Here is a 14,871-nt window from a genome sequence, read left to right as displayed (position 1 = left end):
GCACCTCTGTGATGAGTGTGACATTTTGTCTGTACTCCTGTTCCTGTTCCTTCTGTCTCTGACCGATTTCTGTGTGCTCTAGCCTTTGTCTCTGCACTGCCTGCTGTCTGCTACAGCTTCCCTGTATCCCTCTGCCTCACTGTCTGTCTCCTCACATATCTGAGCAGCAAACACCCTTCTCCATTGTCTAATTCCTCCCTCTTATTTATCAGTTAACATGCTGCCTCTATATGTGACTTCCTGAGGCCAGCCCAGGCTGCAGGTGGTATAGAAATTGCTGCTAAAATTAAGTTGTTTCATATTTAAGGGGCACTGTGCTACCAGGCTGTGTAAGCTGGCATCATATCTGAGAGAAAGGAACAGAAAACCAGCCTGACTCAGTACGGCTTGTGATTGCCATAAGTATTTCACGGTCACATGGGCCCCACTGTGTTTTGTATGGTGAGAATTTTAGGGAGGGCACGGAGCAGGCATGGTCTCTTTCCTGTTCTTGTAGGGCCCCTCACTGCCCAAGAAGCTGGTGCTGGCCAGCACTCATGGTTTTACCACAGTAATGATGTGTTCAGAGGAGAGCTCTCAGTGCCTCTCGTTTCATTTTCTTTGGCTTGGTGCTTCTCTTGTTCTTGTCCTTGTTTGTCATTCTGCAATTATTTGGCAGTTAGCAGTAATTATATGTTGCTTTCCAGCTAAAAAGTGTGTTGCCCTGAGATGAGTACCCTCTTTGCGCACACAGGGAAACTTAGGTACGAAGAAGGCTGTGACTGGGTAGAAGAAGCAATGTGGTCTAGTTGGATAGGACACCACACCCAGATTCTGTCCCAGTGTGGAGACTGATTTGCCATGCAGCCTGGCTTAGGTCACTTCACTTTCCAGCTCCGTGCTTGTTTCTTATCCTACCCTCCGTGTAGACTTCAAGCCCGTTGGAGTAGGAGCCAGCTCTCGCTGTGTTTGTACAGTGCCTAGAACAACGGGGCTCATATCTCATCAACCGAATAGACATAAATAAGAGCATTGGTCAGTAGCAGAACTGGAATTAGCACTTGGGACTTCTTGGCTTGAATGCTTACATTACAACAGGTGGGGCAGGCATTTGTTGTGCATTGTTTTTTAAATGGCACCCAGGGAATTTCAGCATTCCCAGAATGGCTACCGAGGGCAGAGGCTTGCTCTATAACTCTTTGGGTGGGCCTCTGCAGGCTGACAGGCAAGGACATTTGCTTAGCTTACAAAAATCCCTAGAGCTAGTTGTGCAGGCAGCTATCCCTGTGATCTCAGGGGAGGAGGAAGGGGGACTGGAAGGGTCTTCCTCAGGGAAGAAGCCCTGCTTTAGAATTGAGCTGTATCATTAATACCATGCTGTGAGGGGGAATGATGATACAGGGGCTGTTAGTGCCCGGTACCAAAGGGCTCTTTGATCTAACAGACAAAGGTAGAACAAGAATCAGTGGCTGGAAGCTGCAGCCAGACAAATTCTCATTAGAAATTAGGTAGCGGTTTTTACCAATGAGGTGGTGGTGGGGTGTTAACCACTGGCACAAAGAGCTGAGAGAAATGGGGGTTTCTCCGTGTGTCAGTGGCCTCAATCTATAACCTTGGCCCTGTCCCAGCGCCCAAGCCTGAAGGGATGCTGGAGATTTGGCTCAAGTGTGTATGTGGGGGCTCTAACTAGGGCTGTAAAAGCTTAACTGATTATCCAGTCAGCATTAGGCTGACTGGAATGCTGACTGGGTAATGGGTTTAATGCCCAACTGGGCCAGACTGGAGCAGCGCTGTCTGCATGGGACTGGCCTTGTGGGGGCGACAGGCAGGACCCTGCCTGTGCTGGATAAGGATGTGAACAACTAGTTGATTAGTCACTTCCTCCCTCTCCCATCTCCTGCCTTGCTGCCTCTATCAGAAAGAGGCAGCAAGGGGGAGGGGGAGAGGAGGTGGCCTTTCAAAGTGGCAGCACCTCATGGAGCCCGGGGCCAGCTGGGGACTCCATGCAGTGCTGCCGCTTTGAAACGCTGTGGGGTGCACAGGGTCGGCGGGGGACTGCTAGAGTCCCGCCCTGGCCCTGGGCTCTCTGCAGTGCTTTTGCCTTGGAAGTGTAGCAACAGCCCTGGGGCTATTGCTACACTTAAAAGGCGGAGGCACCATTGTTGAGGGACTAATTGAATAGTTGATGCAAAATGTATTGACTATTTGATTAATTAACTAATTGAAATTTTACAAATCTAGCGCTGGAGCGGGGCAGATGGGGCCCCAGTTGCTCTGACTCAGCCTGGGTGGGCAGGAACCCGGCCTGGCTGTGGTCCACCAGCAGTTAACCGGTTAACTGGTATACTTTTAATCATTTAACCAGTTAATTATGTTCGTGGTTATTTACATCCCTAACTCTAATGTTCAACTACTGTACGAGGAGCCAGTTGGGAGAAATTCTAGCAGTGTGGTGCTGCTGCGAACATGGCGTGTAACCCAAAGGTGACACTGGTAGCTGTCAGCTTCTGAAGTGTACCAGACCCAGCCACTAAATCTGCACACCCACCCTCACCACGCTGATTAAAACACAAAGCAGCTTTTACCTGCCCAGCAAATACAGCTACTGTCTTGGGGATGAGAAACTGACCAGACTTTCCTGAGGTGGGTTTGACTCCTCATGGGGCTACACACTCCTGACACGGAATATGGTAAGCACACAGTGCAGTGTAACTGCTGAGCTGTGTTGTGCAAACAGATCCTGAGCCTGAGGATTTCTCAATCTCAAGGCTCAAGCCTGCACAAGTTCAGAATGGGATGTGTGCCCTACAGCTGGACTGCAAGTACTATAGAGACATGAGTCACCTCACCCTCTGTGAGGCCAGTAATTGCCATTATCCCCTTCTTGCAGGCTGGGGACAAAGACAGAGCAAGATTGTGACGTGCTTTTGGCATGGATTCTCTCTGTGACTAGAGCTGGGATGGCATTCAGAAGTTCCTAGTGTCCAGATAATAATTCAGGCCTTTAATCTGCATGGCTCTGGGTGGCACTAAATATGGGCTTAAAAGTTCCCAGAATATTTCTTGTTGCTTAGGGTTTCAGCCTTGTGGATCACGGGATTCCCATGTGGAGGAAAACAGTTATCGGAGCCCTGCTCAAGACTGCTCCAGCTGAATTTAAGCCCTGCATGACATGTTCTTCCACTGGCAAAATTATTATTATATGTTAGTAGCTGCTAGCAGCCCCCTGCAGCCAGTGTCCTGTGGTGCTCAATGCTGTGCAAACACACAGTAAGAGCCAGTCCCTGCCCTGCCTGACCAGACGACACAGAAGAGAAGGGAGAACGTGTCTTGCTTGCTCTCGTGAAAGCATCAAGGGACAGATTTTCAAGGGAGTAATTGTTCAAAAGTGCTTCCATGCAGGCACCAAAATAAATTAGCTAGGAGATGGTCAAAGGAGCTTGTTAGGTGCTCAGTGCTTTTGCAGATCTGGCTCCTCCCCATGCATCTATCTGGGCGTGAGCCCACTTGTGGCTTTGGCTCCAAGTGCTGAAAAGTGGGTCTTGGGTAGTTAGGAATGGGAGAGGGGCCCATCAGAAGGGCGAGGGGGATAATCCCGTTGCTGAGCAGTTCCCTGTTCTAACTCTGCCCCCACCTCCCTACTTTATTCTCCTCAGGTGGTATTGCTGGTGGCATTGAGATATGCATTACATTCCCTACGGAGTATGTCAAGACTCAGCTACAGCTGGATGAGAAAGCTAACCCGCCCCGGTACAAAGGCATCGGTAAGTCTGCAGCCTGGCAGCCGTGTGCACGGAGGGGCTGGAGTAGGGATCAAACAAGGGGGTTGGCGATTTGGGGGGGGGGCGTTGGAGCTGCTGCAGCCAGTAGAGCACTGCCAGCTGCATGTGAACTGAGACACTCGGGGGACTGGATCAGAGGGCTGGGCTGGGCCATCAGGTCTGATGTCCTGCCCCCACCAGTCCTCAGAAGCTCAGGCTTTTCGGTTAGAATTATAGAATCACAGAATACTAGGACTGCAAGGGACCTCAAGAGGTCATCAAGTCCAGTCCCCTGCCCTCATGGCAGGACCAAATACTGTCTAGACCCGTGGTCACCAACCAGTAGATTGTGATCTACCAGTAGATCTCAAGGGCTCTAAGAGTAGCTCTCGAGCCCTCTCTGAACTGCGCGCTTGCACAGTACATTTACATTAGATTTCCTCATTTGAGGAGCAGCTACTCACCGAGCAACAGCACAGGTGAGTAGCTGCGAGGAATAGTGGGAGCTGAGAGGTTGGGAGGGCTGAAACACGCCAGCAAGCTGACTGTGGCTTTCAGCTGAAAGAGGCTGCCCCGCGCTCCAGCTGATCGGCAGCTTCTCTGCGCCTGCCCATGCGGAGCTTGGTGCACCCCAGCTGAGCGCCATGGCCAGCTGGCCGGGCAGCCGCTTCTCTTCCCTCCAGCCCGGCTACCCTGTGCTCAGCCCAGGGAGGCTGTGTCTAGCTCCAGCTGTGCTGGAGCAAGCTTCCCAGGCTGAGCGCAGGATCACAGATGCCCATCTAATGGACTGTATACGACTAGCAATCTCAGACTACAACCCAGACTTCAAGACACTGTTCAGTCACAGGTGTCACACTGAGACTTTATTGGAAGAAAAAATATATAATTCTCAAGACTTGATTTTAGATGTACAAAATAGCAGAGAACAAAATGTATAATTGTAAATGCTTCATTTGACATTTAAATAGCATGAATTAAAAAAAGACCATTTATTTCATAACTATAAACATGTGATTTTAATTTTATATATTTCATAATTTAAAAATAAACTGTTTAACAGAATGTATAAGGGCTGGGGATAGTAAGTGATGGACAGGAGAATAGAGGAGGCGGGGTTTCAAGGACGGGGCAGGGCGGTAGATCTTTGCCTGTTCTGAGACTTAAAAAGTGATCTTGGGTGTAAAAAGGTTGGAGACCACTGGTCTAGACCATCCCTATTAGACATTTATCTAACCTACTGTTAAATAACTCCAGAGATGGGGATTCCACATCCTCCCTGGGCAGCTTATTCCAGTGTTTGACTACCTTGACAGTTAGGAACTTTTTCCTAATGTCCAACCTAAACCTCCCTTGCTGCAGTTTAAGCCCATCGCTTCTTGTTCTATCCCAAGAGGCCAAGATGAACAAGTTTTCTCCCTCCTCCTTATGACACCATTTTAGATACCTGAAAACTGCTATCATGTTCCCCCTCAATCTTCTCTTTTCTAAACTAAACAAACTCAATTCCTTCAGTCTTCCTTCATAGGTCATGTTCTCTAGACCTTTAATCATTCTTGTTGCTCTTCTCCAGACCCTCTCCAATTTCTTCACATCTTTCTTGAAATGCGGTGCCCAGAACTGGACACAATACTCCAACTGAGTAGAGCACAGAGTAGAGCGGAAGAATGACTTCTCATGTCTTGCTCACAACACACCTGTTAATACATTCCAGAATCATGTTTGCTTTCTTTGCAACAGCATCACACTGCTGACTCATATTCAGCTTGTGGTCCACTATAACCCCTAGATCCCTTTCTGTCATACTCCTTCCCAGACCGTCGCTTCCCATTCTGTATGTATGAAACAGATTGTTCCTTCCTAAGTGGAGCACTTTGCATTTGTCTTTATTAAACTTCATCCTGTTTACCTCAGACCATTTCTCCAATTTGTCCAGGTCATTTTGAATTATTACCCTATCCTCCAGAGCAGTCACAACCCCTCCCAGCATGGTATCAGCTGCAAACTTAATAAGCATATTTTCTATACCAATATGTAAATCGTTGATGAAGATATTGAACAAAGTCGGTCCCAAAACAGACCCCTGCGGAACCCCACTTGTTATGCCTTTCCAGCAGAATTGTGAACCATTAATAACGACTCTCTGAGTGTGTTTTTCCAGCCAGTTATGCAGCCACCTTATAGTAGCCCCATCAAAGTTGTATTTACCTAGTTTATTGATAAGAATATCATGCGAGACCATATCAAACGCCTTACTAAAGTCTAGGTATACCACATCCATTGCTTCTCCCTTATCCACAAGACTCGTTATCCTATTACAGAAAGCTATCAGATTAGTTTGACATGATTTGTTCTTTACAAATCCATGCTGGCTGTTCCCTATCACCTTGCCACTTTCCAACTGTTTACAGATTACAGTATTTCCTTAATTACTTGCTCCATTATCTTCCCTGGCACAGAAGTTAAACTAACTGGTCTGTAATTTCCTGGATTGTTCTTATTTCCCTTTTTATAAATGGGCACTATATTTGCCCTTTTTCAGTCTTCTGGAATCTCTCCTGTCTCCCATGATTTTCCAAAGATGATAGCTAGAGGCTCAGATACCTCCTCTATCAGCTCCTTGAGTATTCTAGGATGCATTTCATCAGGCCCTGGTGACTTGTAGGCATCTAACTTTTCTAGGTGATTTTTAACTTGTTCTCTTTTTATTTTACCTTCTAAAACTACTCCCTTCCCACGAGCCTTCACTATGTTAGGTATTGCTACAGACTTCTCGGTGAAGACCGAAACAAAGAAGTCATTGAGCATCTCTGCCATTTCCAAGATGAGTGCTCCCCTTGAACAGACCTGGCCAGTGGCGCAGTGCAGCACAGCTGTTCTCACTGAGGGAGACAGCATATGTCTGACACCACTATTGGCAGTAGCCCGATGAGGTGTCCAGGTGGAATTGTTGCCAAGAGACTGGAGGAGTTCCAGGGACAATAGCCTCATTCCAGCCTGGGATGACTGGCAGGGGTCCCTGACTAGCAGGAGCATAACTGTCTATTTCTGGACAGGCTGTACTGTGGCACGCTTTTCTGTATCCAGTCTGGGCATTGCTGCTTTGCCCTCCAATGTGTTCCTGGCCAACAGCCTAAATGGTGGGAGGGAGTAGAGAAATCCCAGTTGGTTGTGGGAAGAGATGCAAGGAGTGTAGGTCCAGAGCCCCAATTTAGTATCAGGCTTGGAACTGGGTCCTGATCAGCTGCGGCGATGCAGCTTCTGACTTGCTGAGTCCTGGGCAGATCCCTGTGTCATTGCCGCACCTTCTCCAGCTGCTGCATTAGCTTCCCTTCCTGGACCAGCTCCGTGGAGGGCTTGGCAGTGCCCTGCTCTAGCGAGGGAGGCTGTTGTGTAGTCAGGCACCTCCTGCCTGTGACTTGAATGTCATTGGCAAGGGGACATGAGTCGGGACTTCACATTCCACAGCTCGGGAGGGGAGAGGAATCCATTAATTGCAGCAGTGGTGAGGCCTTGTCTCATCATCAGTGACAAGACAAACACATACGCCCTGACAGGGCCAGTGTCCTCTCCAATGGGGCCTTTACGGTCTGATTATCACGTCATCCAAGAGAGTGTGTCCTCACTCACCTTCCCTTGCATGCCTGGGAAGAGGGGCATACATCTTTCCAGCAGAGCCTGACTGAGGAAGGTGCTGTCGTACTGGCTTTGTGGGCTGGCTAAACCCCTTTTTCCGCAACTTCTCCTCTAGCGGACTGCGTGAAGCAAACTGTCCAGGGCCATGGCGTGAAGGGGCTTTATCGAGGCCTCAGCTCATTGGTGTATGGCTCCATCCCAAAGGCAGCTGTAAGGTAAGGCGCTCCAGCTGAGAGCCCCGGCCTTGCCCTGAGGTGTTTGTGAAATGCAGCCGTAGTAATCTGAGCCTGCGTGATCTTCCTGCTCTCCTTGTCGCCCACCAGTCCCCCGAGATGAGAAACCCCCAGGAGTCCCCTTGAAAGTGGCCCCCTCTCGCTGCTGAGGGAATCTTGGGCTTTCTCTCAGCCTCTGGGCAGAACAGCCCTGCCAGGTGTGCAGAGAGGCTGGTGAGAGCCCTAGGGGAAGGCTACAGACATGCCACTTCCAGAGGAGCACAGTGCAGAGGAGCCCTGCGAGCTGCTTGCCATAGAGCAGTTGTGTCCAGGCCTGAAGCATGGAGATGGGTTGATGCAGCTCGAGTCCCGTTGCAGGGAGGGGAGGGAATGACTCGGTGGTTTTGGACCTATCCACAAAGTCATAGGATCTGGCCGAACGTTACGGGTCACATGCCCAGTCCCCCAGTAGCAGGTGGGACTGCTTCCCTGGATGGCTGTTCCCTTTGGAATGGAATGAGAACACTGCTCTTACCAGACCAGCCTGAGCAGATGCTGCCAGCAGGCCTTGCTGTCTGTGGGGAACTCCCCCAAGGCACCATTAGCCGTGTGCACTTGGGGACCCTCCCAGCTCTTCCAGGCTGAGCCTTTCCCAGTCGTAGGGTGGCAGGGGAACACTGCTGACCTTGTCTTCTCCAGCCCCAACTTCCCCAGTGTGGAAATGCTGTAAAAGAAAAAATATTAGGTCTGAGCAGTTTGCTTTCCCTTCCCATTCTCAGCACCAGCCCAAAGGGTGGGGGCAGTGGAGTGCTGGCATTTCAGATTTGCTCTTCTCTGGCACATTAGGGCAAGGGTGGTTGGTGACGTTTCCACTTGAGGAGGCTGTAGTGTCCCTGCCCAGGCCCCACCCCCTTCGCACTGTCTCCCTCCTCTCTTCCCTGCACATCCTGTATCCCTGCTCACTGTGTGCTTGCCCCCTTCCAGCCAAATCCCTGAACCCAAACAAATTTCTGAAAAAACCCTCTACTTTTTTCTGCAGTTTCTTTCTCAACAAAATGGAGCATGTTTTGTACCATGTGCCAGATATACAGAAGGTACCTAATTAACAGCACTAAATTTGGGAATAAGAAATGTCAGTCACAGGTTGTTGTTTTTTTAAACCCAAATAGCTGAAATGCAGGCAGCTTGCAAATGCCCCAAATAGCTCTCATTGATCCTGGGGAACAAAAAATGGCAAGCACCAGTTAAAGCTAATTGAAAATTTGTGAGGGGTTTGTTGTTTAAGTTTTTCCTATTACAGACTAATAGTCTAGTAGCACCTTAAAGACGAACAAAACACGTAGATGGTGGTATGAGCTTTCTTCACACAATCAAACAAGGTGTCAGGCTTCGCCTGGAACTGGCATTTTCCCCCAACAGGAAGAAAATGACTGGAATCAGACTGCAAACTAATTTTCACTTCACACAAATTAATTGAGGGCTTCCTATGTTGATTGTTTCTGTTGTCTGTAAGCACCTCAGACAATAAATAAGAATCGCCAAAATACATGCCAGTAAAATACAAGCTGGCTGCTGATTTAACCTGTTCAGCTCACAGAACCGAGAAAATAAAATTTCCCACTGAGGTAGCATGACGGTGCCAATTTTGTGTATCAGACTGGTGGATCCAATATCCCCAGAGGTGAAGGAACAAAATCCCCAGCTTTGTTTTCACCAGGCAAACGTATTCTCCCAACCACTGAAACGAGCTGAGCCCTATTCTACCAATAACTTCTCTCTTCCTTGCCACCATATCCCTCCTCCCTCTGTCCCTCTCCACCCCCATTCTTCCCTCCATACTCCTTTTTCCTAAGGCTCCCACCACTCAAGATCACTGCCCTCCCCAACCAAGCGCTCAAGCTACCCTGTTCGTCACAGAATTTGAACAAGTTAAAAAAAAAAAAAAAAGAAGAATTGGCCCAGATCAAGCTCTGAAGGGCTCCTCTGGCCCAGGTGGAGGGTTCTCCATTCCTTCTCACCATTTATTGTTCTGCCTAGCCCCACTTAGCAGGCCAGCACAGGATATCTGCTGCCATAAATGATCCTGCCCTCCTTGCAACACACACACTGCATGGCATTCTTGCATCTTTGGCTAGCCCTTTGAAAAGTGCTGATGGGGGGAGGGGACCCTGCTCTCACTACACCTGCTTCTGCATGAATAAAGCAGAAAGATTTTGAATTTGTAAAAAAAAAAAAAAAAAAAAAAAAAAAAAAACCACCTCTTTGCAAAGTTGCACTTCTCCGCACTTTCCATCTGATGATCCCAAAACACCTCACTAAAACCAATGAATTTACACAGACTTCTGTGAGGCAGGCAAGTATTATTATCCCTTTTTTCAGATGGAGAAATTGAGGCATGGGCTAATGGCATTTTTTTTTTAAATCCGTGGAAAAACTCTCCTTGAGACAGTCTTAAATGATGGGTCCAATGTGACACTGGAAGTCTTTGACAGAAAGGCCATTAAGAAACCCCCTCCTCTTCACATTGCTAGCAGAGGGGAGCACAGGCCACTAGCTGCATTCAGGTGTGGAGATCACTTTGAAACCCCAGCCTCCCCCAATACAGGAACTCGGCAGTGAGGCTGCACCTGACCCTAACACAGTGTAAGGGTAGCCCCTCTGTGGCTGGGTAGGCTCAGCCTAGCATGAGTCATGTGTGGAGGGGGGAGCGGTTACTGTGGGGGAACTAGGTGTGGGCAGTTCAGTGGGAGATCTGAATGCAAAAGGGCTTGCTGGGAGGGTTCTGGTGTAAGGGCAATGGGACTCTGAGCTCAGTGGAGGAGTCAGGAAGAGGTGGGACTTGGTGTGTGGTCCAGGTGCTGGGAAAGTGGGACTTCATAGGCTAGAGGGTCCTGGTGCAGCTTGGTGGGAGACTGGATGTGGGGGGCTTGTTGGATGAGTCCAGGCTTAGGAGAGCAGGACTCTTCAGGATGAGGGTTAGATGAGCCTGCTTAACTAGGGAGCCCCAGCTACTGCTGAGGGGACACTGCCTGCCAAACTCCTGCTAATAGCTGTCAGCAGTCCCAGCCTGCTCTGGAGTTGGGCGCACTGCCGCCTCCCTTCTCCTTGGCTTTCTGGCTCAGGGTTGGCAGGTGCCTACCATTGCAGGAGAATGGTGTGTGGGCATCTGTGCTTCGCGCAGTGTGAGGGCAAGGGTGGGCAAAGGCTACTGAGTGTTTGGTGCCAGGGAGCAATGGAGGGGCTTGGACAGGGAGGGCGTCACTTCTTGCGGCAGCCTCCTCCCAGGTCCTGGATGGGGAGAGAAGAGGGAGGCCTATTCGGCGGGCTACTAAGGCACCTTCCCCCCTCCTTGGGCAGGGGGTTCCCAGCTCTCTCCCAATCATAGCCTCTGCAGCCATCTTGTGGCAGGAGGGAGTGCAAGAGTCTGCTCTGAGTTGTGCTGGTTGGGGCACCAACAGTCAGACGTGTGCCCCCCAGTCGCTGGCCTGAGTTTCCAGCTCACCCCAGAGGCAACCCAAAGGCCAGGTCCTAGGCTCCCTAGTGAACTGCCCATGGGCTACAGTGCAAGCTTCCAGCCGTGCTGCTTGGCCTATCTGCTCTAGAAGCCAGCTATCAGAAGACCATCTAGCCCCGGGCCTGTCTCTGCCCACCACCTGTGTCTGCACGGTCCCAGGGGGTTTGCATTGGCGGCCTTTCTCTCCTGCCAGGTTCGGCATGTTCGAGTTCCTCAGCAACCACATGAGAGATGAGAAGGGCAACCTGAACAGCACGCGCGGCCTGCTGTGCGGCTTGGGAGCCGGGGTGGCCGAGGCCGTGGTGGTGGTGTGTCCCATGGAGACCGTAAAGGTACAGCACAGGCCCTCTGATCTCTGCTGCCCAGGGCTGGGCTGAGTGGGAGGAGATTCCCCCTTTGGAGGTAGCTGGAGAAGCCTGCTGTCAGACCCAGAGGTAGCCTGCTGTGCGCTCTCCATCCCAGCAGGGCATTAACTCAGCACTGCTCCCTGCCTGGCCTCATGGCTGTACTGTGCTCCAGGCAGGATGGAATGTCCATGGACTGCAGGCACCCACTAGTGGTGAATGGTCAGAGATGCAGGGAAAGGCTTTGCACTGGGGATTCCCTCTGGATTCTCCTGTTGATGGAAAATGTTAGCAACAGATCAAAGAGGGTCTGATTCTTCCCTACCCCCTGGTGTCCCATATTTCCTGTAGTGAATGATGGCATTTCTCTCCAAAGCCAGCCTTTGTGGCCTGACCCCAGAATCCATCAGATATTAATGCAATGAAATAGATGCTTAGCCACCCCAATACACCAGTTGGCCGCAGCACAACGCATGAAATATCTTTGCTGCTATGGTCTCTCACCAAGAGCATTTTGCATCATTGTTGCTTTTAATTCGTTGATGCCCCACACCATGAGGTCATTTCTCTATCGCTGCTCTTTCCCCCGGTGTTTATACTGGGTTTTTTTCCTCCTTGCTTTGTAACCTCCAGACCCAGATTCCGAAATTGTGCCTGGCCTGGAAATATGGTTTTGGGGTCCGTAAAATGTGCAGTTTTCAATATGGGGTATTTGGGCACTAATCCTTTTTATACAGTGTAATGTGAGAGCCAGGGACTGGACTGGAAAACTGGCTTCTGCCTGCAAGACTCTTTGGCAGAATATCGAGGACTGAGTTATGAGCAACAGGACTGGGACTTAGAAGTCTGTCCCCAGCTCTGCCACTGGCCTGCTGTGTGACCCCAGATATGTCCATTCACCTCTGTGCCTCGTGGAGATAAATAGATGGACTCTATTTTGCACAGATCTTCGCATGAAAGTGGCTCAATAAGGGTGAAGGGACTGTTATTATTGATGTGTTATATGCTCTTACAGGTGGCCAATAGCTTAAGTATTTGGTAGGATGCACTCGTGCTCTGCAGGCCTAAGCTAGCAATCGCCCCTTCTTCCTATTCTGGGAATTCCAGATTTTTCTCCGTCCAAGTGCAGAGCATTGTGTGTTTCGAGCATTCTAAGAAATCTAGCCACAGTCCTTCCTCCACAGGCCAATGATCCCTAAACTGCATGGTCCCTCTCTCCTTTCTGATTGCACTTACAGTGCATTAGCAAACACTTGTGCAGTTGCAGGTAAACTCCAGATGGGGTTTCCATTCCCCTCTGGAATGGCATCTGTATGGTACAGCCCTGCATTGGCAAAGACCCCCGCTGTTGAATCCCTGAGCAGAGCCCTGCTGCCAGACATATGACTGGCATGTTTGCACTCCTATAGCTTGAGGCTGGGGATCTTCACATGCTGATTGGGATTAACAAATCCTAATGTTCTCTCCCTCCCAGGTGAAGTTTATCCACGACCAGTGCTCCCCTAAACCTAAGTACCGAGGCTTCTTCCATGGTGTACGTGAGATCATCCGCGAGCAGGGTGAGGCCTTTGGCATGGTGACGTTACCGTTTCCTGCAGTGTGCGCAACTCTGTCATGCTGGCTCTGGGGGCTGAGTTGTGAATTGCCTCCTCCCACCAGAGCAGGAGGCTGCCCGCTCCCAAGCCCCAGCTTGTTTTCTCTCCCAGCCAGGCTGGGGAAAGCAGCGCGGCCTTGCTGGAAGGTCTGTGGGAGCATAGGCCAAGTGTCAGGTGGTTCATTCCCTGACAGTCCCATAAAAGCCATGCAGAGCAGGCCTTACCCCATTGCCAATGAGATTCAGGAGAAATGTCTTTCCCCCCTGAGCCTCTGCTGTTAATGCTAAACTAATGTGCAAGCTGAGTGGGTGGGGTGCAAAAGAGCTGGGGCAGTAACTGGACTCTGTTGCGGGTTCCGCTAGGGTGGAGGGAGGGGAGATTGTACTGTGGGCCACAGGAAGACACCGGGTGGATGGTGTTCCTGAGAAGTCCAGCATCCTGCTGCATGCCCTTCTTGAACACTGGCCTTTCTCCCCTGCCACAGGTCTGAAGGGAACCTACCAGGGTTTAACTGCTACTGTCCTCAAACAAGGATCGAACCAGGCCATTCGCTTCTTCGTCATGACGGCGCTCAGGAACTGGTACAAAGGTACTCACCGCGCTCTGCCCCGCTCACGCGTCTCCACACTGAGCACTGCAGGCAGAGTGCCACGACCTGCTGCAGCCAGGGCAGGTGCTGGGCTCTGGCTTCTCCAGCCTCAGCTGAGCTGCTGCTGCATCCCCCCTCAAGTGAAATGTACCCACCCGGAGAGAGCTTCTTGAGGGGTCACTTTGATAGCCCTGAGGAAGGGCCCAGGGCAGGTCCGAGCTGGGGAGAAGGGAAGCCCAGGGGGTGCAGTCTGTGAGTAAGCTGGGACTCTCATGGGGTCTGTTCACAGGGTCTCCTCCCCTCTTCCCTCGCTTGTGCCTGCCTGCTGCAGTACACAGGCATCTTATGGGCACTCTTGATGCCCCAGCCCTGTGGGCCCTCTCTGGGCCCCTTTTACAAGCCTGTTCTGTATTAGTCACCCAGGGTGCTTTCCTGCCCACTTGCTGCTAGGCTAGCCCTAACCTAGGCTCATGTGTTCCCTGCCTTTGGAGCCATGGGGTTTGAGGACTTGTGTTCACTTTAAATCTGTACCAATGCCTCTTGGTGGCAAACAGCCAGCCTGGCCCCTCTGCTCACTGCACACACCCGGAGAGAGTGCATCTCTGGCCCCCCTCGGCCCCTCCCTGTTCTCTGGCTGTGCTGGGTGTCCCACTTGTGGACACCCTGTTCCTTTCACCGCTCCTCCTTGCACCCCCAGCTTGTTGGAGCCCTTGCAGCTCTCCTGTAACATCCCTGCACTCTCCTACCTCTTGGCACTCCTGGGCTTTGTCCTTGTGTGTGTCTCTCCCTCCACCCACCCCGCTTGTCGCTCTCCTTTTTCCCAGGGGATGATCCCAACAAGGTGATGAATCCCATCGTCACTGGGATGTTTGGCGCCTTTGCCGGAGCTGCAAGTGTCTTTGGCAACACCCCCCTGGATGTGGTAAAAACCAGAATGCAGGTACTGCATGTGGTTCCTGAGCTTCTGCGTAAAGCCCCTCGTTCGCCTCTTGCCTCCGGGTGCTCCATGGCCACGGGGCCAAGTGCCAAAATGGCTAAGTGCTGTACGGCCTTCCCTTGATGGAGAAGCAGGAGCTAGGACTGAGTGTGCCCTGAAAAATGTCACCCAGGATGCTTGGCCCTGGGAGAACCTTAGACCCAGTGTAGCAGTGAGTCCACATCAGCCATGCTGTTCTGGAGTCAGGCCACAGGTTGGCCCCATGTCCATTCTAATGCCAGGCTCCAGGACCATGTTGGGTCTGCAA

General features: G+C 50.8%; 2 protein-coding genes across 2 annotated transcripts in view; one reads left to right on the top strand and one right to left on the bottom strand.

The window, feature by feature from the left end:
- The window catches only part of SLC25A1 (solute carrier family 25 member 1), a 45,678-nt gene that overhangs the window by 26,529 nt on the left and 4,278 nt on the right, over nucleotides 1-14,871 (top strand). The window contains exons 2-7 of the mRNA XM_075898244.2: nucleotides 3,636-3,743; nucleotides 7,489-7,588; nucleotides 11,293-11,431; nucleotides 12,918-13,002; nucleotides 13,523-13,627; nucleotides 14,452-14,567. Coding sequence (XP_075754359.2) covers nucleotides 3,636-3,743; nucleotides 7,489-7,588; nucleotides 11,293-11,431; nucleotides 12,918-13,002; nucleotides 13,523-13,627; nucleotides 14,452-14,567 — 653 coding nt within the window. The remainder of the gene's footprint in view (nucleotides 1-3,635; nucleotides 3,744-7,488; nucleotides 7,589-11,292; nucleotides 11,432-12,917; nucleotides 13,003-13,522; nucleotides 13,628-14,451; nucleotides 14,568-14,871) is intronic.
- Nucleotides 7,588-14,871, bottom strand: part of LOC102456426 (uncharacterized) — a 63,214-nt gene continuing 55,930 nt past the window's right edge. The window contains exon 4 of the transcript XR_016348351.1: nucleotides 7,588-8,309. The gene's annotated coding sequence lies outside the window, so the exon portion shown is untranslated. The remainder of the gene's footprint in view (nucleotides 8,310-14,871) is intronic.

This window comes from Pelodiscus sinensis, chromosome Z (assembly GCF_052426305.1).
Source record: "Pelodiscus sinensis isolate ZL-2025 chromosome Z, ASM5242630v1, whole genome shotgun sequence".
In the NCBI taxonomy this organism is placed as follows: domain Eukaryota; kingdom Metazoa; phylum Chordata; order Testudines; family Trionychidae; genus Pelodiscus; species Pelodiscus sinensis.
This window is presented reverse-complemented; position numbering and strand designations above follow the sequence as displayed.